The 23650-nt window shown below is 44.7% G+C and overlaps 1 protein-coding gene across 2 annotated transcripts; it reads right to left on the bottom strand.

Annotated features, from left to right (window-relative positions):
- Positions 1 to 15225: 15225 nt before the first annotated feature.
- Positions 15226 to 22888, bottom strand: LOC120704913 (chloride channel protein CLC-c-like). 2 transcript variants are annotated; one of them, XM_039989461.1, is made up of 8 exons: positions 22873 to 22888; positions 20149 to 20524; positions 19200 to 19400; positions 18677 to 18854; positions 17752 to 18014; positions 17302 to 17571; positions 16071 to 17202; positions 15226 to 15739 (listed from the first exon to the last, which is right to left on the bottom strand). In XM_039989461.1, the coding sequence occupies exons 2-8, from the start codon at positions 20421 to 20423 to the stop codon at positions 15626 to 15628; spliced, it is 2433 nt and encodes an 810-aa protein (XP_039845395.1). In that variant the 5' UTR covers positions 20424 to 20524; positions 22873 to 22888; the 3' UTR covers positions 15226 to 15625. The 2 variants fall into 2 exon arrangements, with proteins under 2 accessions (XP_039845395.1, XP_039845388.1); XM_039989454.1 differs by lacking the exon at positions 22873 to 22888 and adding an exon at positions 20632 to 20831.
- Between the last annotated feature and the right edge of the window lie 762 nt (positions 22889 to 23650).

Raw genomic sequence — 23650 nt, forward strand, 5'->3', positions numbered from 1 at the left:
ACCAATATTGTAACACCCCGGTGTTTAATTTGCACTTATCTTGCTAATCCTAGACCTAATCTTGCTCTTAGCACTCACTAGACGAGAATTCTAGACTTTTTCTTTAATAGAGTTCTACTCTGTTTTTCTTCCGAAACTAGGGCTCAAATAAATTTTGTCCCAACATCAAAGTTGTAGAACAAATCTTCCTCTACAACTTCTATTTTGGCCAAATCTCAAGTTCCATTTGGAAAAATTGAGTTTGGGCCATTCAAACTCCGAATCAGAAATTTTAGTGCTGTTGGCCATAGCACCGGTTACACCGGTGCCGAGCTCCGGTTACACCGGTGCCACTAGCGCGAGCTCGCCGGTGATGCCACGTGTCTCTGCGCCGGGAAGCTTCTCACCGTGCCGTTTAAGCACGGCCACGTCGCAAGGGAAACCCCATTTCGCCTCTTCTTCTCCCTCCTCGTGCTCTCGCGAAGCCAGCAGCAGGAGCTGAGCCGCCGCCGCTGCAGCTTGCCGCCGCTCGCCGCGCCGGCCATTCCGCCGCCGTCCCACCACTTTTCTTCGAGCACGAGCTCTCCCCGAGCCACTACACCTCACCCCGCACCTCCACAGACCCATTCCCAGCTCGATTTGGCTTTCCCTTGGCCGAAATCGCGCCCGCCGCCGCCGACCACCCAAACCCTAACCCTAGCCTCCGCCCCTCATCGCCGACGACCAACCTCCGCCCCTCCTCGACTCAATTTAAGGTAGCCTTGGGCTTCTCCATACCCTAATCCACGTCCCCGACCCCTTTTTCCTCAGATTCATGCGCCACCATCGCCGGGAATGCGGTTCGCCGTCGCGCGCCACCGTACGCCGCTGCCCGCTCGTCGCCTCGCGCCCTGGGCCGAGATCCCGCGCCACTACCGCACGCACGGGGGCCGTCTGTCTCCGGTGAACACGTTCCAGGTCTTCCGCGCCGCCGCCTAGCCATACGCCGGCGGGAACGCCGAGGCCGAACTGCCGCGCCGTGCGTGCTCTGCTCTTGCCGAGCGCCGCGCGCGGGCAGGCCACCGGTTCAACCGGTCCCGGCCGGTTGGACCAGTGGGGTGAACTGGTTAGACCGGTGCCCCATTATTTCATGCGTGTTGAACTTCCAAAAATTCCTAGTTAATTCTAGAAAAATCCTAAAAAAGTGAAACTAGTTCCATTAGCTTCCTAATTTCATGCTCTATCTAATGGAACCATGAAATGGTTAGCTTAGTCACTTTTGCTAGATAGTTTTGTTTGTACTTGTGCTCTAGTTAATAAACCCTCGGACACATCCTTTTCAGCCCTAGAGCCGAGTCTGAATTGATAGAGTGTATTCTCCAGTCTTCCTATTGGAGACACTTCAGGCTAAAAGACCTTAGTAGTTAAGAAACCATTTCAGCACTGAACCATCTCTGGCACCATAGCGAAGGCTACTGTTATCGGTTTTATTCTTGCATTTTGGTTTTAGTACTGCACTGCTTTGCATCGCATCTTTTCTATGCATCTCATGCATGGCATATTTTTACTCATGTAGCCTCTGACACCGAAGCCTCCTACGAGCTGGTTGCCGAGCCGATCCAGGAGCCACCAGCAGAAGAGCAGCAGACCGAGGAAGTCATTGAGCAAGCTCCAGAAGACGTTGCTAACCCAGCTAACCTACAAGGCAAGCCCCGGAGCATAATCTTTATTTTAAATTTATACAATGTTAGTGATTACGTACTTGTGCATTAAGTCTAGGAGTTGTATGGAACCCTAGATGCATAATCTCTAGTTTACTCCAGTGTTTCTACTAGTGTGGGCATATCGATAGCACTGCTACGCTTAAATAAAACCAGTAGAAGACGGGTGATTTCCTGTCACCCGCGAAACATAGGTTGTTACTTTAGTAAGAGAAGTGGAAAGGTTGCTGGAAAATGAATTAATGAGGAAAGGAATTGGAGACCGGGCGGAGGGAAAGTTGGGCTTGACCATGGAATAAAGGAAAGTTGAGTCTCCGCCTGTGTCGATTGAGGACCGTACCGTTGCTGGCCGTGCTGACCAAGTTTGAACAGAACTAACCACATGCCGGGAGTAGGAGGTAGTCGAAACCGGTAAGCTAATTACCTATATTGCGTCAGAATCTGAGTCTCGACCTGCGGTGCTGGGTGCGGATGACGGATGGTGAAGTGGTCCACGGGTTCACCGGGTGTTCGCACGTGCGGGACTCATCATCCAGGTGCTGGCGGGCATGATTCAGACTTCGGGGTAATCGTGGGAATGGTTGCTCAGTGTGACTCGATGGGGTCGCACTTGGCGTGTGAGTTAGGTACACCTTGCAAGGTTAAATCGGATCGATTCGCCGTGACTCGCGATTATGAGAACCTTGGTCACTTCATCGCATCGTAGTAAAGAAGTGGAACGAGACTAGAATGGAAAGAGTGAGTTGTATGTTACTAATGTTAATATGATCAACTATGTATGCTCTAGAGGAATAGGATAACCTAGTTTATCGCTGTCAACTCAATTGGAGCTAAAATATTGAAAGCAAGGATCCAATATTAGCAGCTTTTCAGCAAAATAACTCCAGAGCCAAACAGCTTTGCATGTCTAGGTAATGGTCAAAGTATACCCATAGACGGGTGAGTCTTGCTGAGTATTAGAATACTCAGACTTGTTGTAATATACATTAGCAGGATGCGTTCTGGAGGACTTCGAGGAGATCTGTGCCTCGTGGATCGGTCAGCCACTTCCTCCGGGTTGGTCGGTTGAGTGGGTTCCGTCTTCGCCGTGAAGCAAGCAGGTTGGCCTCACATCAGTGGGCAGGTTGTGAAGCTAGTCTTTTGTATCGACGTTATCTATGGTATTGTGCTTTGAAGCTTGTTTCAAACTTGTTTGTACCTTCCGCTGTGTTTAAACTCTGTATTTGAATTGTAAACTGGGGTTGTAAAACTTTGTTGTAAGTTATCTCAAAAGCTTGTGTTAAACTCTATTGTAAATTGTTTTTGAACTCTGCTTTTGCTTGTAATCACCTGTGCTCGTCTTTTGGCGGGAGTTCCTGTGTAATCGATCCTGGTCATAGCAGGCGGTCTGGTGGTATGGGTTGAGTGCAGTAACTGAGGATTACGCTTAAATGGTTAATTATTGCACTTGATCGGTATTATTTGGACTGTTCTGTGATAGCTGGTATCAGAGCTAATTGCACTGGGGGTGATTATTGGCATACTTAATTAAGTTAAGGAACTTTTGTTTTGCAAAACTTCCGGGTTTTTCGAAAAGTTGACGCTAGATGCGCTAAGGAATAGAGTAGATAGTTCGTGTGCCCTAATTATGTTCTATAAGTTAGGTGGCATCTAAAGTATCTATTTTATTCCAGCATTTATTTCTCGTTAAATCTTACTTTTGTGCACAACTACTATTCTGTAACGACGCACCTACGCTGAGGTAAGCAAGGTGAGTATTCTGATAGTCCCTAGAATAGCCCACGTGTTTCATATGTGCGCGGGTCCCGTATGATGAGCATACGTGGAGGTGATAAGGCTCAATTCAAATGAGCATGTCGCTATCTGCCGCCTGATATGGAGTGCGGATTTCTTACCGTGTGATTGTGATCACGGCCATCTCGTAAGGCAATGTTGCGAGGTGAAGACTCGTTATGCAGTTGGTCATAACCGTGTACCTTGGGGCACATGTACCCTTGGGTATTCCGTAAGGCGATTTGTACGGAAGTGAATACGTTGTTTCGGTGACGTATGCAGCGCTGCCCATTTAGCGTTGAACGTTTGGGTGCCGTCTCTATAGTGGACGGTAATGTATGTGTGAATATATGGGAAACTGCATATGCATTACCCGTGTGGCGTAGGACATATGGGGGCCGTTCGTGTGTGCTGGCACGAAGGGTCCAGAAATGGATACTTATTATTTCTCATATTATCTTGTATCTGGATTGTCTGCAGGAATGCTAACTACGTAAGCACGTTACAAATCCTTGATCGTAGGAACGACTAGTATATATATAGGGAGAGTACGTAAGTGTGCCACTACCCGTCTTCGTATGCCATATTTGGTACTTGTTTGGGTGAGAAACGATAGAACGTGCATGCATCTGGCATATTTGAGTCGGTTGTTCACCTTGTTGTTAATTGTTGCGCTTCATAAAAAAATTTATTTATTTGTGTTGTGTTACCAAAATTTCATTCCGTTTTAAGTAAAACTGGAAATTTATGTCAGCGCTATGTGTTCTTCCAGATGGCAAATTTCACGCACGTGATCGTGGACACTGCGGGTTGGGCGCACTTCAGTGCTCTTCACACCGGCCACTTCCCTCGTCTGTTGTGGCAGATGCTCAGATCGTTCGACTACACCGAGCCTCCATAGTACTCTGGACACGAGTCTAGCATGCAGGGCACTGAGCGCTGTCAGATGATTGCCAAGATTCCTCCATGCCCCGCTCACTTGGATTGGGAATCGTGGTAGCTCACTGTTTATGGTAGGAGGCTGGAAGATTCTTGGGAGGCTGCTGCGAGGAGAGCCATTGAGGAGTTTTCTGAGAGACATAATGCTGAGGTTATGGATACTCCTTACAGTGTTATTCCTCTGAGGGACGAGACCACTCAGGCTTATACGGATCGGGTGAACCGCAACTTGAGCTATATGACGCCCGACTACAATATCAAAACCGCCATCTCGTTCAGCTACTCCTCAGCTTTGATTAACCAGTGTGAGCAGCTTCGCGAGGAGAATGCGATATGCAGGCATAAGGTTTGAGAGGCCCATATCCATGAGCAAAACATGACTAGTGCCCTGGACAAGATTAAGATCGTGAAGGCTAAAGCAAGAGCTAGAAAGATAAGGATTCAGGAGCTGAATGAAGAATTGGAGAACAGAACTCAGATGGTTGAGCATCTGGAGGGGCAGTTACAGGAGGCACATGAGCTAGTTAATGATGTGCAGGCTCAGGTGCAGGCTATAGCGGACCAGGCAGCAGCTGAGGCTGAGGAGGAAGACCCTGAAGAAGAAGAAGAAGAAGAAGACCCGGAGGAGATCCAGGGAGAGTCCGGAGTGGAGTCTGGACCTGGGACACCGTGAGGACTTAGGCAGAAGACGAAATTTCTCCCCTCGTGATAGCCTAACTTTTGCGTAGTTTGGTAGGATGGCTAGTGTGATGTAGTAGTCTAACCCTGGGTAGAGAAATTCTTTTGTGACTCAGTGACTTTGAGTCATGTAGGATAACCCTTTCGCTAATATGAGTGTACTGCTTAGGTACTGTACAAACCTTTTCCTAATATTAGTATTGTGTGTGTAGCAAGGCTGTGGTATTGTAAGGAACTGTTTCAGCTCAAGCAGCGTGGCTGCTTAATGTAAATTATTTTTGTACGGATCTTTATGGTATGTGTGGAATTTCGGTTATGAGCAATGCTTTGGATGTCTGTGAATCTGCATTACTATGATCAATGTTCAGTACCCTTACCTTAGAGCTACTTCGGATCGGATCTGTAAAGTGCATAACCACAAGATGGTAGTCAGCTAAGCACGCAATCTGCTATTTAAATTTGGATATGTGTGATTGCAATGTGAACAAGTCATTTTTAGTCTCTTGGTGAACCCTGTCGTGAGGGAATTAGTTCATGCTGTGTGTTCATATTAGTTATACACATTCTTTATTTTGCATGGACTATTCCTAATAGCGAAATGGCTAACCAAGGGATGCTGCTTTTATAGATGGGCGATAACAATGCAATCTATTACCTTAAAGGGAAAAACTTAGCAGAAATTTCGGTGGTCCGTGAGTATCCTGATGTGTTTCTAGAGGAATTACCAGGTATGCCTCCAGACCGGGATGTTGAATTCGTGATTGAACTACAGCCTGGTACAGTACCTATATCTAGGCGACCAAATAGAATGACTCCTAGCGAGTTGGCAGAGTTGAAGATCCAGTTGCAAGAATTACTAGATAAGGGTTTCATCCGACCAAGTACTTCGCCGTGGGGTTGCCCAGCCTTATTTGTGAAAAAGAAAGATCATGGGTTAAGATTGTGTGTAGACTATCGACCCTTGAATGCGGTCACCATCAAAAACAAATATCCTCTTCCCCATATTGATATTCTCTTTGATCAGTTAGCTGGTGCCAAGTTCTTTTCGAAAATATATCTTCGATCCGGCTATCATCAGATCAAAATCCAGCCATCAGATATACCAAAAACAGCTTTCTCCACTCGTTATGGTCTTTATGAGTACTTGGTTATGTCCTTTGGATTAACCAATGCTCCAGACTACTTCATGTATCTCATGAATTCAGTATTCATGCCAGAGTTGGATAAATTTGTCGTCGTATTCATTGATGACATCCTAATCTTTTCTAAAACGGAGAAAGAACATGCTCAGCATCTGCATATAGTACTCCAGCGTCCAAGAGAACATCAGCTGTATGCTAAATTCAGCAAGTGCGAATTTTGGCTAAAGAAAGTTCCATTTCTAGGCCATGTTATCACGACTGAGGGTATCTCTGTTGATCCTAGTAAAATACAGGATGTACTGAACTGGAAGGCTCCAACTTCAATAGCTGAAATCCGAAGTTTCTTTGGTTTAGCGGGTTATTATCGTCAATTCATACTAGAATTTTCTAGAATTGCTAAACCTATGACTGAACTTCTCAAGAAAGGTACCAAATTTTATTGGAGTGACCAATGTGAGGCAGCTTTCCGAAAGTTAAGAACTCTACTCACTTCAGCACCAATCCTAGCTCAACCAGATACAACAAAACCATTCGATGTCTATTGTGATGCTTCAGGCACCGGGATTGGTTGTGTTCTGATGCAAGAAAATCGAGTGATTGCTTATGCTTCTCGATCACTCAAGCGTCATGAAGACAACTATCCCACACATGATCTGGAATTAGCAGCCATAGTCCATGCCTTAAAGATCTGGCGATATTATCTTATGGGTACGAAGTGTAACATTTATACAGATCACAAGAGCCTCAAATATCTTTTTACCCAAGCTGATCTGAACATGCGTCAACGACGATGGCTCGAGTTGATTAAAGATTATGAATTGGAAGTACATTATCATCCTGGAAAGGCAAATGTGGTTGCGGATGCGTTAAGTCGCAAGGCTCATTATCATTGCATCTCAACTATACCATTAAGCGAAGCTCTCTGCTTTGAGATGGAAAAGCTGAACTTGAGCATTGTACCCCATGGCACATTGGCTCATCTAGAACTTACTCCTACTCTTCGTGATCAAATCATTGAAGCACAAAAGAAAGATAAAGGAGTAAAAGAAATCTAGAGAAGATTGTTGAAGGGAGATCCACAAGTGAGTTGTTTCCACCAAGATAATCAGAATGTGTTATGGTTTAATAACCGATTAGTGGTGCCTAAGGATTTTGAGCTCCGAAAGAAAATTCTTGATGAAGCTCATACTTCCTGATTATCTATCCATCCTGGTAGCAACAAGATGTATCAAGACCTGAAACAACGATTTTGGTGGACTTGGATGAAAAGAGAGGTTGCTAAGTACGTATCTGAATGCGACATATGTCGAAGAGTTAAAGCCAATCATCTTAAGCCAGCTGGAACTCTACAACCTTTGAGTGTTTCTGAATGGAAATGGGAAGACATCAGCATGGATTTTATTGTTGGTTTACCACGAACTCAGAAGGGTTACGATTCGATCTGGGTCATTGTAGACCGCCTCACCAAATCTGCACATTTTCTTCCAGTTAAAACAAAATACTTGACCAAACAGTATGCCGAGTTGTATAAGGATCACATCCTATGTTTACATGGTATGCCAAAGACTATCATATCAGATCGAGGGACCCAGTTTGTTGCTCGTTTTTGGAAACAATTGCATACTTGTTTAGGAACTCGATTGATCCGCAGCTCAGCCTATCACCCTCAAACAGATGGCTAAACGGAGAGAATCAATCAGATTTTAGAAGATATGCTCCGAGCATGTGTCTTAGCATATCCACAGAAATGGGATCAATGTTTGCCATTAGCAGAATTTTCTTATAACAATAGCTATCAAGAAAGCATCAAAATGGCACCATTTGAAGCATTATACGGTGGTCGATGCCGTACACCTCTGAATTGGTCTGAAGCAGGGGAAAGGACTATCTTTGGACCTGATATGGTTCAAGAAGCTGAAGAGCAAGTCTGCCTTATTCAAGAAAATTTGAAAATTGCGCAGTCTCGGCAGAAAAGCTACGCTGATAAAAGGAGAGATCCACTCGTCTTTGAAGTAGGTGACCATGTTTACCTAAAAGTCTCCCCCTGGAAAGGCGTCCAAAGATTTGGAGTAAAAGGGGAACTAGCTCCCCGTTATATTGGTTCATACCCAATTGTGTAGAGATGTGGTCCTGTAGCTTACCGGTTGAACCTTCCAGCAAAATTTACGGCAATTCATAACATCTTCCATGTGTCACAACTGAAGAAATGCCTGAGAGTTCCAACAGAAGCTATTGATAGTGATACAATTCAATTAGAACCTGATCTCACTTATTCGGAATATCCTGTCAAGATACTTGATCGCAAGGATCGGATTACTCGTCGCACTACTATCAGGTTCTATAAAGTTCAATAGAGTAATCACTCCGAAGATGAAGCTACATGGGAGCAAGAGGAATTTCTAAAATCCAAGTATCCGGACTTTTTAACCGTTCATCAAGGTACTTCACATTTGAACCATCTCACCTTATACGTTCCTTTGTGCCTGAAATCTCGGGACGAGATTCCTGTAAGGGGGGAAGGTTGTAACACCCGGTGTTTAATTTGCACTTATCTTGCTAATCCTAGACCTAATCTTGCTCTTAGCACTCACTAGACGAGAATTCTAGACTTTTTCTTTAATAGAGTTCTACTCTGTTTTTCTTCCGAAACTAGGGCTCAAATAAATTTTGTCCCAACATCAAAGTTGTAGAACAAATCTTCCTCTACAACTTCTATTTTGGCCAAATCTCAAGTTCCATTTGGAAAAATTGAGTTTGGGCCATTCAAACTCCGAATCAGAAATTTTAGTGCTGTTGGCCATAGCACCGGTTACACCGGTGCCGAGCTCCGGTTACACCGGTGCCACTGGCGCGAGCTCGCCGGTGACGCCACGTGTCTCTGTGCCGGGAAGCCTCTCACCGTGCCATTTAAGCACGGCCACGTCGCGAGGGAAACCCCGTTTTGCCTCTTCTTCTCCCTCCTCGCGCTCTCACGAAGCCAGCAGCAGGAGCTGAGCCGCCGCCGCTGCAGCTTGCCGCCGCTCGCCGCGCCGGCCATTCCGCCGCCGTCCCACCGCTTTTCTTCGAGCACGAGCTCTCCCCGAGCCACTACACCTCACCCCGCACCTCCACAGACCCATTCCCAGCTCGATTTGGCTTTCCCTTGGCCGGAATCACGCCCGCCGCCGCCGACCACCCAAACCCTAACCCTAGCCTCCGCCCCTCATCGCCGACGACCAACCTCCGCCCCTCCTCGACTCAATTCAAGGTAGCCTTGGGCTTCTCCATACCCTAATCCACGTCCCCGACCCCTTTTTCCTCGGATTCATGTGCCACCATCGCCGGGAACGCGGTTCGCCGTCGCGCGCCGCCGTACTCCACTGCCCGCTCGTCGCCTCGCGCCCTGGGCCGAGATCCCGCGCCACTACCGCGCGCACGGGGGCCGTCTGTCTCCGGTGAACGCGTTACAGGTCTTCCGCGCCATCGCCTAGCCATACGCCGGCGGGAACGCCGAGGCCGAACTGCCGCGCCGCGCGTGCTCTGCTCTGGCCGAGCGCCGCGCGCGGGCAGGCCACCTGTTCAACCGGTCCCGGCCGGTTGGACCAGTGGGGTGAACTGGTTAGACCGGTGCCCCATTATTTCATGCGTGTTGAACTTCCAAAAATTCCTAGTTAATTCTAGAAAAATCCTAAAAAAGTGAAACTAGTTCCATTAGCTTCCTAATTTCATGCTCTATCTAATGGAACCATGAAATGGTTAGCTTAGTCACTTTTTCTAGATAGTTTTGTTTGTACTTGTTCTCTAGTTAATAAACCCTCGGACACATCCTTTTCAGCCCTAGAGCCGAGTCTGAATTGATAGAGTGTATTCTCCAGTCTTCCTATTGGAGACACTTCAGGCTAAAAGACCTTAGTAGTTAAGAAACCATTTCAGCACTGAACCATCTCTGGCACCATAGCGAAGGCTACTATTATTGGTTTTATTCTTGCATTTTGGTTTTAGTACTGCACTGCTTTGCATCTTTTCTATGCATCTCATGCATTGCATATTTTTACTCGTGTAGCCTCTGACACCGAAGCCTCCTACGAGCTGGTTGCCGAGCCGATCCAGGAGCCACCAGCAGAAGAGCAGCAGACCGAGGAAGTCGTTGAGCAAGCTCCAGAAGACGTTGCTAACCCAGCTGACCTACAAGGCAAGCCCCGGAGCATAACCTTTATTTTAAATTTATACAATGTTAGTGATTACGTACTTGTGCATTAAGTCTAGGAGTTGTATGGAACCCTAGATGCATAATCTCTAGTTTACTCCAGTGTCTCTACTAGTGTGGGCATATCGATAGTACTGCTATGCTTAAATAAAACCAGTAGAAGACGGGTGATTTCCTGTCACCCGCGAAACATAGGTTGTTACTTTAGTAAGAGAAGTGGAAAGGTTGCTGGAAAATGAATTAATGAGGAAAGGAATTGGAGACCGGGCGGAGGGAAAGTTGGGCTTGACCATGGAATAAAGGAAAGTTGAGTCTCCGCCTGTGTCGATTGAGGACCGTACCGTTGCTGGCCGTGCTGACTAAGTTTGAACAGTACTAACCACATGCCGGGAGTAGGAGGTAGTCGAAACCGGTAAGCTAATTACCTATATTGCGTCGGAATCTGAGTCTCGACCTGCGGTGCTGGGTGGGGATGACGGATGGTGAAGTGGTCCACGGGTTCACCGGGTGTTCGCACGTGCGGGACTCATCATCCGGGTGCTGGCAGGCATGATTCAGACTTCGGGGTAATCGTGGGAACGGTTGCTCGGTGTGACTCGACGGGGTCGCACTTGGCGTGTGAGTTAGGTACACCTTGCAAGGTTAAATCGGATCGATTCGCCGTGACTCGCGGTTATGAGAACCTTGGTCACTTCGTCGCATCGTAGTAAAGAAGTGGAACGAGACTGGAATGGAAAGTGTGAGTTGTATGTTACTAATGTTAATAGGGTCAGTTGGATCCATGCCACTACAACTTCTTGAAATTGGATTTCATGTTGAAATCCATGCCATTGAGTGGCATGATTTTGAACATGAAACCCAATTTCAAGACTATTAACATTAGTAACATACAACTCACACTTTCCATTCCAGTCTCGTTCCACTTCTTTACTATTTTGGTGGCATGCGTCAAATTTTCCCAATGTTAATATGATCAACTATGTATGCTCTAGAGGAATAGGATAACCTAGTTTATCGCTGTCAACTCAATTGGAGCTAAAATATTGAAAAGCAAGGATCCAATATTAGCAGCTTTTCAGCAAAATAACTCCAGAGCCAAACAGCTTTGCATGTCTAGGTAATGGGCAAAGTATACCCATAGACGGGTGAGTCTTGCTGAGTATTAGAATACTCAGACTTGTTGTTGTAATATACGTTAGCAGGATGCGTTCCGGAGTACTTCGAGGAGATCTGCGCCTCGTGGATCGGTCAGCCACTTCCTCCGGGTTGGTCGGTTGAGTGGGTTCCGTCTTCGCCGTGAAGCAAGCAGGTTGGTCTCACATCAGTGGGCAGGTTGTGAAGCTGGTCTTTTGTATCGACGTTATCTATCGTATTGTGCTTTGAAGCTTGTTTCAAACTGGTTTGTACCTTCCGTTGTGTTTAAACTCTGTATTTGAATTGTAAACCGGGGTTGTAAAACTTTGTTGTAAGTTATCTCAAAAGCTTGTGTTAAACTCTATTGTAAATTATTTTTGAACTCTACTTTTGCTTGTAATCACCTGTGCTCGTCTTTTGGCGGGAGTTCCTGTGTAATCGATCCTGGTTATAGCAGGCGGTCTGGTGGTACGGGTTGAGTGCAGTAACCGAGGATTACTCTTAAATGGTTAATTATTGCACTTGATCGGTATTATTTGGACTCTTCTGTGACAAATATATTTCTATCTTTGCTCAATTTCAAGCATTAATCATCCAAGTCTAGAAAATTTCAACACAATTTTCCCATCAAACCAACCATATAGGGGAGATAACCCACATAACTAATTCCATCGAACCAGCACATCCAGAGTACATATAGCAAACCACGTTGTCAGTTAAAAGCCAAATCCTAGGGAATTGAACACAGTTATCAAGAATATTCTGCTAAAAGCCCAATACCAAAGATCAAAGACGCAAATATCTCATAATCATCACAAAGGCTTGCATCGGTGGCCCATCACCAGCAAAATCCTCCAGCCCATCGTCACCTGGCTGCCAATCAGGCGATTGTGGCTCCTCATCCTCTTCCAGCAGCTGCGGCTTTGCCTCATCATATTCATTTTTCTCGTTCTAGAAATCGAGGACCTTACTAAATAGAAATGAGTCATCCAACTCAAGAACGTGGTTAGGTGAGCGTTGTTGACCAAACCGCCCTTGAATCGAAGAGTTCTTCACACATTTCCCACAAAGGTCAAAGTTCTCACAGGTGTTGCATGTGAACCGTTCGCCTTGAATCGGATAAACCTGCATCAACAAGGGTTTTGAATAGTTCAGGGGTAGAATGATTGACTTCATTGTTGAGGGCAAAGTAAACAAATCTTAATAGGTCAAGGGTTGAAATAAAACTATTCCAATAGATGTTTAACCAATAGGCATACTTACCCCACAAGAGTCACAACCTACACCAACATGTGTGCGTGAAAGCTTGATATTCCAATTCTGGTCATTATATTCCAACAACGGGGTACCTGGATAGAGTGAAAGATTAGTTAGAAAGAAAAAGAAACAACTGTGACAGATGCGATAATGGTGAAGCTGCCGGTAACGTCCTCTTCTCTGCATATTGGTAGCTGCTAGGAGGAACAACAGTACAACACAAAAGGATTCAACTGGTACTTAGATAATATCGGGACCAAAGCATCTGATGTAGTATAGATTTTAGAATCAAGATGGTATAGTCAATGTGTAAGTTGTATGAGATATACAATCAAAATTATACTATATAAATAGCAACCCGAGTCCCATAACAAGTAGGTCAAGAAAATCAAAGATGCACAAACAACAGACATGATGGATGACACAATACATGATACATGGTTTCATACTTTAGAGTTTACACTCCAGATCATGTGCTAAGACCTATAAAGCAAGATGCTATGGGCTTGCAAAGAAACAATAATATACAGAACGCGATTACTGTGAATACTAACATATAACGAAAAAGCTTACCTGAAGACTTTCGAACTTTCTACAACCTTGATTTATATGCCTCTCGAAAGCATGTTTTGATGAAATCTTTGAGTTATAAACCGATGATAGGATGATCATTGGAGTGTACAATACCACAACTTGGGCATTTGATCACTTCTCCACCCACAGTAAGACATGAGATGCACAAAAACAGTTAATTTATTAAACTTTTTTTAAAAGAAGAATAGCAGTTTTGTTCTAAATTATTTGCCGTGTCCACAAGTGAGAACTGAAGGTTCACAAAGTATTCCCTTGCATACATCACATGTGACATCCCCCGGTTTGACCACTTTTTGTACAAAGGTACCAAGAGTTAACAACCTTTTCTTTGCAGATGATTCTCATATTATTGAGGTTAATAAGGAGATGCAAAGGAATTGAAGCATATCCTAGATGTTTATGAAAGGGCCTCGGGTCAAGTAATCAATAAAGATAAATCATACATAATGTTCAGTCCTAATACTGCAGACAACATAAGATGGCAAATGATAGTGGCTCTATCAATAATGCAAGAAGCTCGAAGTGAAAAGTTTTTGATCGTGGTTGACCCGTACTGCAGTTTTGACCGTGACGTCCGTCCTTATCCACCGCGCTCATCCACACAGGTCCTGCCAGCATGTTATGTACGAATGATCTTTTATCCTCTTGGTCGGGGATAAGGCCACATGGATGGTTGAATCCAGAATCCAGTCTGAACCCTCAGCCGGGGTTCGGTGTGGACCTGCTGAACGACCGACCCCTAACTCTGGACCGTGAGCCTTGCTCCTTCGACCGGCCGGTCGGTCGGCTCTTACGGGCCCAAGTGGGTTTGCGGCCCATAAGAGCAGAGCGCTCCGCCCGGGAGCTGTCTCGACTTGGCTGGTGTTCATTAAGTGGCCCCGCTGGGGACCCAGGGTCCCTAGACCCGTCAGATATAAGGATTCAAGGCTGGCAAGAGAAATTGCTTTCTAAAGCTGGTAAAGAAATTCTTGTCAAGGCAGTGGCCCAAGCGTCCAAGCGATACCAACCTATGCAATGTTTTGTTTTAATCTGACCAAAAGTTTCTATGATGATATGAGTTCCACGATTGGGTGGTACTAGTGGAGCCAACAAGACAGTGCTAATAAGATCCATTGGCTCAGTTGGGAGAAGCTTACACCATCAAAGAAAAAAAGGGAGCCTGTGGTTTTGAGATCTTTGTCAGTTCAACTTGGCAATGCTAGCCCGTCAAGCATGGCATCTCCTAACAGTACCAAATACTTTGTGTGCACATGTTCTTAAGGCAAGATATTTTCCAAACTCAGAGTCTTCTTCAATGTAAGGCTCGGGATGGGATTTCATACACTTGGAGGAGTATGATTTATGGAATAAATCTACTGAAGGAAGGTATCATCTGGAGGATTGGGTCTAGTTCTAATGTGAATATATGGTCCGATCCTTGGATTCTAAGACGAAGCTCGAGAAAACCTAAGGGAGTCATGACATGTTTCTGAGGGGTTTGAAGGTTCATCATTTTGGTTTGGGAATTTTCTGTTGGAGGGATCCTACCTGGGATGAACAATTAATCCCTGTTGTATTCTAGCCCAAGGATGCTGAGGTAATTCTTATGATAGCAACTGATGATGAATCTGTAGATTGGCCAGCTAGGCACTATGATCCAAAAGGGGTATTCTCTGTTAAATCAGCATACAAGTAGTCTCCGTGTTCAGGAAAGAAGGAACAGGGGTGACCCCATGTAGAGTTGTAAACAGGAATCAGAGACATCCTTATCTCCATTTCATTCAGAAAAAAAAAATTAGCCCATGCCCCAGTTGTGCACGAACCAAAATTAGCATGTTCAAACAATTTTGACAGGCGGGTACAGTAACAGATCAAAGCAGAAATGTTAAGAATCGAAAGCGAAGTAGATCTTACAACTAGAAAGAATAAATCTGCATTACAAGTGCCAGTGGCATAGTGTTTAGGCCCAAGTTCACTAAATAAACCTTCAAGAGTCTCAATTCTCAAACATGCTTCACCTTACATTTCATACTTTGGAATGTTCGCTCTACAATTTGCAGAGCTTTTCTTACAGCGGGCAGTCTCCAACCAAATAACTGCCACATTTTTATTGCAGAAGAGCATATGCTACAAAATCCACTCAAATCATACCATGTAAAGAAGATGAGCTCTCTCCAATTGAACACCAGATACACCTTTGTAATTTACATACAACCAGCACCCAAATAATTTACACAGGTGAAAATTTGCAAAAATCTTCATGATCAACCTGCCATAGACGCTGAATGGTACTTGTGAGGGTTGAGATTTGGAAACAGACTGTGAATGTGTTCAGGCATGAAATCATGCCTTGTCAGAATTCCAACTATTGGAGGCCTCTGCATTGGACAAAAAGGGAAATACTAATTATCAGACCGGGAAAATTCTCAAACTAAAGAAGGGAAATAAGAAAATTAATTATGGTCATAACTATAAGGGCATAACCCAGTGGGTCGCAGATAACCTGAAATTTTTTTTTTAGCCTGACATGAAATGAGGTAATGAGCGCCTAAAATCCATACAAGCGTGCAAATTACTAAAACGGTTAATTATGCACATAAAGAACTTGGAATGATTAAGCACTTGAATCATCCATTATTGTGTCTAAGTTGTTGCTATTAATTTTCATGCATATGTGCTCCATGTCTGACTAAGGAAACGAGCTCTTACGTCTGGTGTCTTGGGCACAACCAAGAGGTGCCTCAACCCGAGTTCCCGGAAAAGGATTGCAGCTTTCGCCAGTGACATTGTCTCAACTACCGTATAAGGTGAGGTGTTTGTAATTGGATGGAGATCCACATACATGTCCATTTCCTCATCAGTGAAATCCAGGTCCTCAATTTTCAAACCTTTCCCTGACCCTGGTTTTGCAAAGTCAAAGGCACCAAATCTTCGCAGAACAAAGCTACCACTAGTTTTCACCTGGCCCTTCATGAAATTCTTGCTGTTCAGTAAAACCAATAGATGAGACCTAGTCACAAGCCCAACCAGCTCTGGGGTTTCCGTTATAGGCGGCTCATCAACCACAGGAAACCCATTGTGGCCTGTTATCCTCAACGCATGAACAATGTTCCCCACCTTCTCAACACCTGAAAAGGTGATTAGTGGGCCAGAAACCACATCACCAGCGACCAAATGTCTCATGTATGGTTCAGCATGAGCCTCCATGTATGGAAAACCTTTCATCACCACTATCTGATCATAAACTCCCTTGTTGAAGTTATCTGCTATGGTCTTGGATATGAGAAGTACAAGCATGACCAAAGGGAGCATGGGAAGATCATTGGTGAGCTCTAGAAGGATCACACAAACTGAAACAGTCATTCTCATTGTTCCACCAAGAAAAGATGCGGCACCAAGAAGGGCAAAAAGGCCAGGATCAAGATCGGATATAGATCCAAGAAGTGTTCCCACTATGCGCCCATAAGTGGCTCCAGCAAGAATAACAGGGATAAAGAGGCCAGAGGGGACAGCAACCCCATAAGTCACAAGTCCAAGGCAGTAAATAGCAGTGAAGAAAATGAAAAGACTGGACATTCGGAACTCATTCGCGGTGCCGTTGCTGAAAAGATTGCGGATGGCATCATCATTGGTGTTGAAGAAGAGTGATGCAAGATCATTGTAATATCCTTGTGGGCATTGGAAGTTTTTGTAATTTCCAGAACGGCTGATAGTTGGACACTGCTCCACAGCATCAGCTGGGCATGGAGTGCATGCAGCAAGCCAAGGAAGACCATAGGAACACATTGATGTGACTATTGATATTGTTATGGTGAGAAGGATCTTGAATGGAGCACCTCTCCTGTGGGCAGACAAAATAATGCAGATGCTATCACATCTTAAAATAAGCTGACTAAACTGAAGAGTTAGGGAAATGTGTTGATTACAATCGAGTACTTACTCATTGATGATACTATAAACTCGCAGGATCTTGTCCAAGAGAAAGTTGAAAAGGCCTCCAAAGATGCCACCAATTATACCAAGGACTATGATTGCAATCAGATCTGGAGTACTGTAGGTTGCAATAGTTGAACTGAGATCAAACATGATCAATCCACCTTGCCCAAAGAGACCACATTTTCCACTGCGACAGAATTCAATCAGTCCCCTCAATACCACAGCAACGACAGCAGTTGTAAAGAATGTTCTCCACAAAAGTGCACTTCGCCACCTGTAAAATGACGTATAAAAACACTAGTTACCATCTTTCATCACAGGATAGCTATTGAAAGCGCCTAGATAGCGCATCGGTGATATTGTACATATCCAAACTTGCAAAGTGTTGAATAGGGAAAATACTTAGCCTGAAAGAACAAATGCTAAATTGCTAACTTTCAAGGAAGAGTGCTACCATGATGCTGCTTCTTCAAGAGCAAACAGAACACCGCCAACAGGTGCACGGAAGGCAGCTGCCACTCCAGCTGCAGATCCACATGTAATTAAGTCTCTCCTATCCCTGTCGTTCTTAAAGTATCTTAGCCAGTTGCATGTAAGATGATACTTGCGTGATCCTCCCTGACCAAGCAAGTTGGCAATACATGCTCCTGTGTGTACCATAGGGCCTTCCTTTCCTAGTACAAATCCAGCTGAAACTCCAAGTATTGAACCAAATATCTGCAAACAGTAGAATATTGAGTTTGAATATTTCAGAGTTAGACGTTTCTACAGCAACCTAGTACCCAAGTTGGTATTGGCACAATGTGTTGTCCTTTTAAATGTGGAATGTTTGCCAAGTCAATCATGCTTTCCCACATTTAGTATGTACAAACAATCATATCAAGTATATAAATTTTTCTAACAGAATATCTTCTACATAATTTTCATAATGGACACTCTTTAGAAGGTAATAGGTTAACTATCAGCATAAAGATCTTAAGAATGAATAATCGCAACCAATCTGGTATTTTATTGCAGTTCTTTTTTAATAAAAATAGAAATCAGTAAAATAGCACTAGATGTATGATTCACAAGTGAATCTACTTTTCATTATCGCAGCTGATGGAAATTTGTAATTCAAAATGATAAGCAATATTTTCCTCTTGCCTCTTACAAGTAAATAAGCATTAAGTTTTGTTCATATTAAACTTGTTTTCAAGACTAGTCCCTAAGTTTTAGACCATGATATGATAAGAACAAAAGAATTCAGTTGAGCTTACTAATCCCATGACCCTGTTCCAGAAGCTAACCAAAAAGATGGCATAGTGTACAGAATACTAAAAGAAAATAAAAAAAGGTAAAAAAATTGATTATATATATGGTTCTAAGTCAGAAGTTACCTTAACAAAGAGTGTACTAGGAGCCAATATAGAATAAGCATCAACCCCGTTAAGATATGCTTTAACTTCAGGAATACCGGATCCAGCAGCAGCAGGTGCAACATAAGCACAGATTGCTGCTGCAGATGCCGCCAAGACTAAATTGCAACCTCCATACACAAAAAATGCTTTGAAATATCTGCACTGGAAGCAGAACGTTATTATTAATTACTTCAAAGTACTCCGAATGCTTAAAACGATATAACATGTATTTATTACTAATACTAGCAACTCTGTATGCTCCTCAGTTGTCACAGAAGAATTTCTACTGCTAGTAATTGTTAGAGACTTACAGGCTGCAATAAAACTTCATGGTTGATTTCAAGAATTTGGTAAAATTTCCAAACATCATGAGTCATGACAATAAAAGTGTAACACGTGGCAAACACCACATCAGTGATGAGCTGAAGCAGTTATGACAAAGTAATACTAAAAGGTAGAAAATACAAGTCGTCCTTAAAGAAAGAAGTAGAAAACACTTTACCTCTCCTTGAGCATCAGACGACTCGTGTGCAGCAACTTGAGTCCAGCAATGTTTTCAACCGCAAGGTTGTTGAAGAAGCCAACAAGTCCAGTTAACAAGCCAATAAGAAGCACCAAGCTCCACTTGAGAACAATGTACTGAAATATCTGCTTCTTCTTTCTTGATCGCCAATCTTGCTTGAAAAGGTCGTTCTCCACAACTCTGAAACAGGTTAAAGTGTCCATAAAGTACACTCAGCACATGAGTTGGTACTGGGTATGCCTACACATTTGAATTACCTCTGCAATTCAGTCATCAGTAAAAAACTCTAGGAGGTAACTACGTGGACTACAATTTTTATTTTTCTCTCTACTTTTCAAAAAAAAAATTCTCAAATACGCAGGAGAGCTGCACATCTTTGTTTTAAGTACGTGGACTACAATAAGGATATGGGTATGTATTCTTCAGGGAAAAAATATATTTGGAAACCTTTGTAGTAAATGTATGCCTACCAATCTTCTTCCATTTAAAAACTGAGATATATATTGGCACATTATTTTTTTTGAAAAGATTATTTTGTTTTCTTTTCTAAAAGGAAAAAGAAACAAGGACTTGCACGCACTTTAGCAGCCCAGGGCAGAGCTAGTGTAAAATCTACGCAGTTATCATTGGCATACCAAAGATATCTACGCAGCAAGAAGTACTAAAACTGCAATTGAGATGAATGGCAAAGATGCGAGGATTAACAACTCAGGAGCCAAGAGTTGCCATCCACATATCCCAAAGCCCTGCGGTTGCTTTCTCTCAGAGCAATAACCAAATCAGATTAGCAATAAGGTAAGAACACAGGAGAAGATTAAAATGATTCCTTTTCCCCCAGGAAAGGCTGAACAAAAGCAAAAAAAAAATGTATAGTGAAGAGAAATAGCCCAAGCGTGGGGGTCAAAGGAGAGCAGAGAAGAATGCCTACTCGTAATCCAAGCTCTCGATGGGGCAGACGTTGGCGCCGACGATGGCGATCTGGGACGTGGTGTTCATGGTGCGCTTCCGCAGCAGCGGCTCGCGCGTGCTCCCGCGGTCGCCGGCACCGCCGTCGTCGTAGCGGAGCAGGGCCTCGGCGGAGCCATTCTGCGACCGCCACGGCGGCCCGCCCCCGGCCACGGAGCCGTCCATGCTCTCGATGTCGCAGTTGTAGCTCCCCTCCCGCTCCGGGCGGCGGGGCGGCCGCGGGGAGCCGCCGTCCATTGAGTGATTGAGCCGGCTGCTCTGCTCCGGAGAAGAGATGCTCCTGCTCGTGTTCCTACCTTGCCGTCCCGGTCTCCGCTTGCGCAATCTCCACGCGGAGCCTAAAGGAAAATTCGGATGATAAAGTTGAACATGATTAGGATCGCGTTATCTATTCCAACTGGAAGGGAAAAAAAAAAGTGAGAAGATTGTTGGGTCAACACGTCACCGCGAATAGTAGTGTGTGGAGCTGAAAATCGGCACTCTGATGATTTTCTTTTTTTTTTGAAGAAAACACTCTAATGACTGCACTTGTGTATTTATTGCTGTGTTAAAAGATTGCCGGCAGGCATAATCTTGGAAAAGCAAACAAAACAGAGCGAGTCCTAATCTCATTTAACATTCCATTAAAGCAGAGACTGCAACGCTCACTTGCTCAAAGCTAGCAGCAGATTCGGAGAACTGGACGGGTAGGTGCGGGGCCATGAAGGACGGGCCCCACCCTCCGGCGGACCTATGCCCTGTTTGGTTTAGAGTAGTACACGAAAAAGAATCTTGTATGCATGAAGTACTAAATAAAATTTATTTGTAAAAAATTTTCATAGATGGACATAACTTTCGCGACGAATCTAATGATCATAATTAGTCCACGATTAGCTACAGTAGAGCTACAGTAAACATCGCCTGATCATACAGTCATAGGCCTTATTAGATTCGTCTCATGAAGTAGCACAAGGCTATAGAGTTGGTTTTGTAAACTAACTTAATTTAATACACCTAATTAGTAGTCAAAATGAGCTACAGTAGTTGTGCTACTAGTGCTACGTGAAAACCAAACACGGCCCTAGCAGCGAAGCGGAAGCATGGTGCCCAAACACGGCCCTAGCAGCGAAGCGGAAGCATGGTGCAGCAGCAGCGTCGCAGGGAAGCTGGGCCCACCGCCCCACTCCACCGCAGCGGATCCCGCGCCACGTGGAAATTGAGAAGAGATTTTTTTTTTTGCCTCAGCGAGCTCTGCGACTAGTAGTAGTGGCTAGCTGAGACGCCACGTTTACATGCATGATGCACGATGCTTCCCTGCTCCAGCCCGGACGAGACATCGCTGTCGCTGCTAGACCCGTGCAGCAGATAATTTGCCCAAATTAAAAAAAGATGCTCCCACAGAATGAGCAAAAACAGTTTTAAAGTGCAGCTTTTTAAATCAAGCTATGATGCTTAGGAGTAGTATTCTTTTTGGAGCCATGATGTATTGGAATTTAGAATCTTGCTCACTATAGGTCATGGCCATGGGAATGGGAATAGACGAGACAGAGACTGCATATGGGCCGTGGCCCCCTGATTAAGGCAAGATGCATCATTTCAGTGTATTGTGACAATAATGTAGATATACATGTCAGTATCATCGCGTAGGGACAAACAGCTTGGTCCAAGTTCTCCCATTGCAATGCAAGTAGGTAAATGGCTTTCTCTTTTTTCTAACTTTGGTAAGAAATAAAACATCCTATTTAGATTCAGCTGATGATGACCAGCTCGTTCATGAATGGCCAAAATTAGGTAAGCCCTAAAAAATGGGAATATATAAGGTGTAAATCAACCTCTCCGTGCAAACCAAGCAAACTTCAATTTGGGCCACCGGATCAACATCCAAGGGGTATGGAGGATTGTGTAATTTTACAATTAACCGTCTGCCGTTTGATTGGATAATCACACTTTTGCAAATCCCCCCTCCCACCCCCTGCGTCCCTCCCTTTGGATATTGATCCGATGGCCCAGATTGAAATTTGCATGGTTTGCACCTCATATGTTCCAAAAAAAATAGTATCTTGATTGTGTAGGAGGGACAGGCCTCCTGGTTTAGGTAGAAGGAGTTTGGTTGGCACAGCATTATTGGCCATACAGTTCTGTTTCAACATCTGCGAGACAGACAACAAACGAAAACCTTGCCTTTATGAAAGCAGTGGGGCCGTAGCGAGATGAACACTGACCAATGGCCCGTAGACACGTCGGATCCAGCTTGGCTTTCCTATTTATTAAATTCTCCCCCAATATAAGATTATAAGCTGTATGGTTAACCAACCCATGATCCAGACCAAGGAAACCTACTCCTACTACTAAACAAGGAGCTCTTCACCACGCACTCCCCTTTCTTTTCTTTAATGTCAATCAGCTGTAAGTTCATAGCATTTTATTACATGCATATTGGGATTATTTGTAAAATTAAATTCCATTCTCATGTCTGAATTGATCATGGCACAAAATAATGGAAAAAGATAGCTCTCCCTCTCCTCTCAGGGCATAATAAGGACAAGAATATCACTTTTGGATCAATCGGTTGCATATTCGAAGCAGACAAGCAGACTTTGTCATGGCAAACGCTAAAGCAATTAATTATTGCGAAAGCAGGTTGTTTGAGACAAGGAAAGAAGCAGCATATATTGTGAGCATTTCCAAACTGGAAGCGTAACCTTACCTTGTAGATTGCCGCTGATGATCGAACTGATCCAGCTAGCCAAGCTAGAATTTGTCCGGTTCAGGAGCTGCTAACTGTAACACCTCTCAATTAGCACTCAATTAGGAGTCTTAAACAAGTTTTGAAGATTCAAATTTAGTCAAGAATATCAAGTCACACGTGTAGCTCTCTCCTCTCCGAGCGTGGTCACCGTGGACGAATTGACCACGACGCCGCTCGCGCCGAGCGCCTTCACCTCCTGCTGCCGCGTCGCCCGTTCCCGAACCCTCTCGAGCTCGCCTTCTTGTTCGCTTTGCGCACGCCTTCGCCCTCCGCTCGCTGTCGCCGCGCGCACCGCGCTGTCTCGCCACGCCGCCATGGCCGCCGCCCGCACCTCCACGCCGAGCCGCCGCTCGAGCCAGCGCCGACCCCCACAGACCCCCAAATCCGTTTGCTCTCGTCCCGACGAAGCTCTCGGGCCCAGCCATCACCTCTACACCTCGCCGGAGCGCCGCCGCCGCGGCTCAGTTCGCCGCCGGCCCGCCGCTCGCCGTGGCGCCACCACTACAGACCACCCCGAGCCCCCAAACCACCACCCACAGGTGCGCACGAGTCCCCTCACACTTTCCCCCAACTTCCCCCTCGCCGCCGACGAGCCCAAGCGCCGGATTCCGGCCACCCGCCCCTCCTCTGTTTTCCAACCAGGCCAGGGACCCACGGTGAGAAGGAAATAGAAGTCCAGGGGTCTAGATGCAAGATTTCCTTTCCTTTTCTTTTGTTTTCAAAAACAGCAAACTTT

Source organism: Panicum virgatum, chromosome 1K (genome assembly GCF_016808335.1).
Source record: "Panicum virgatum strain AP13 chromosome 1K, P.virgatum_v5, whole genome shotgun sequence".
NCBI classification, from domain to species: domain Eukaryota; kingdom Viridiplantae; phylum Streptophyta; class Magnoliopsida; order Poales; family Poaceae; genus Panicum; species Panicum virgatum.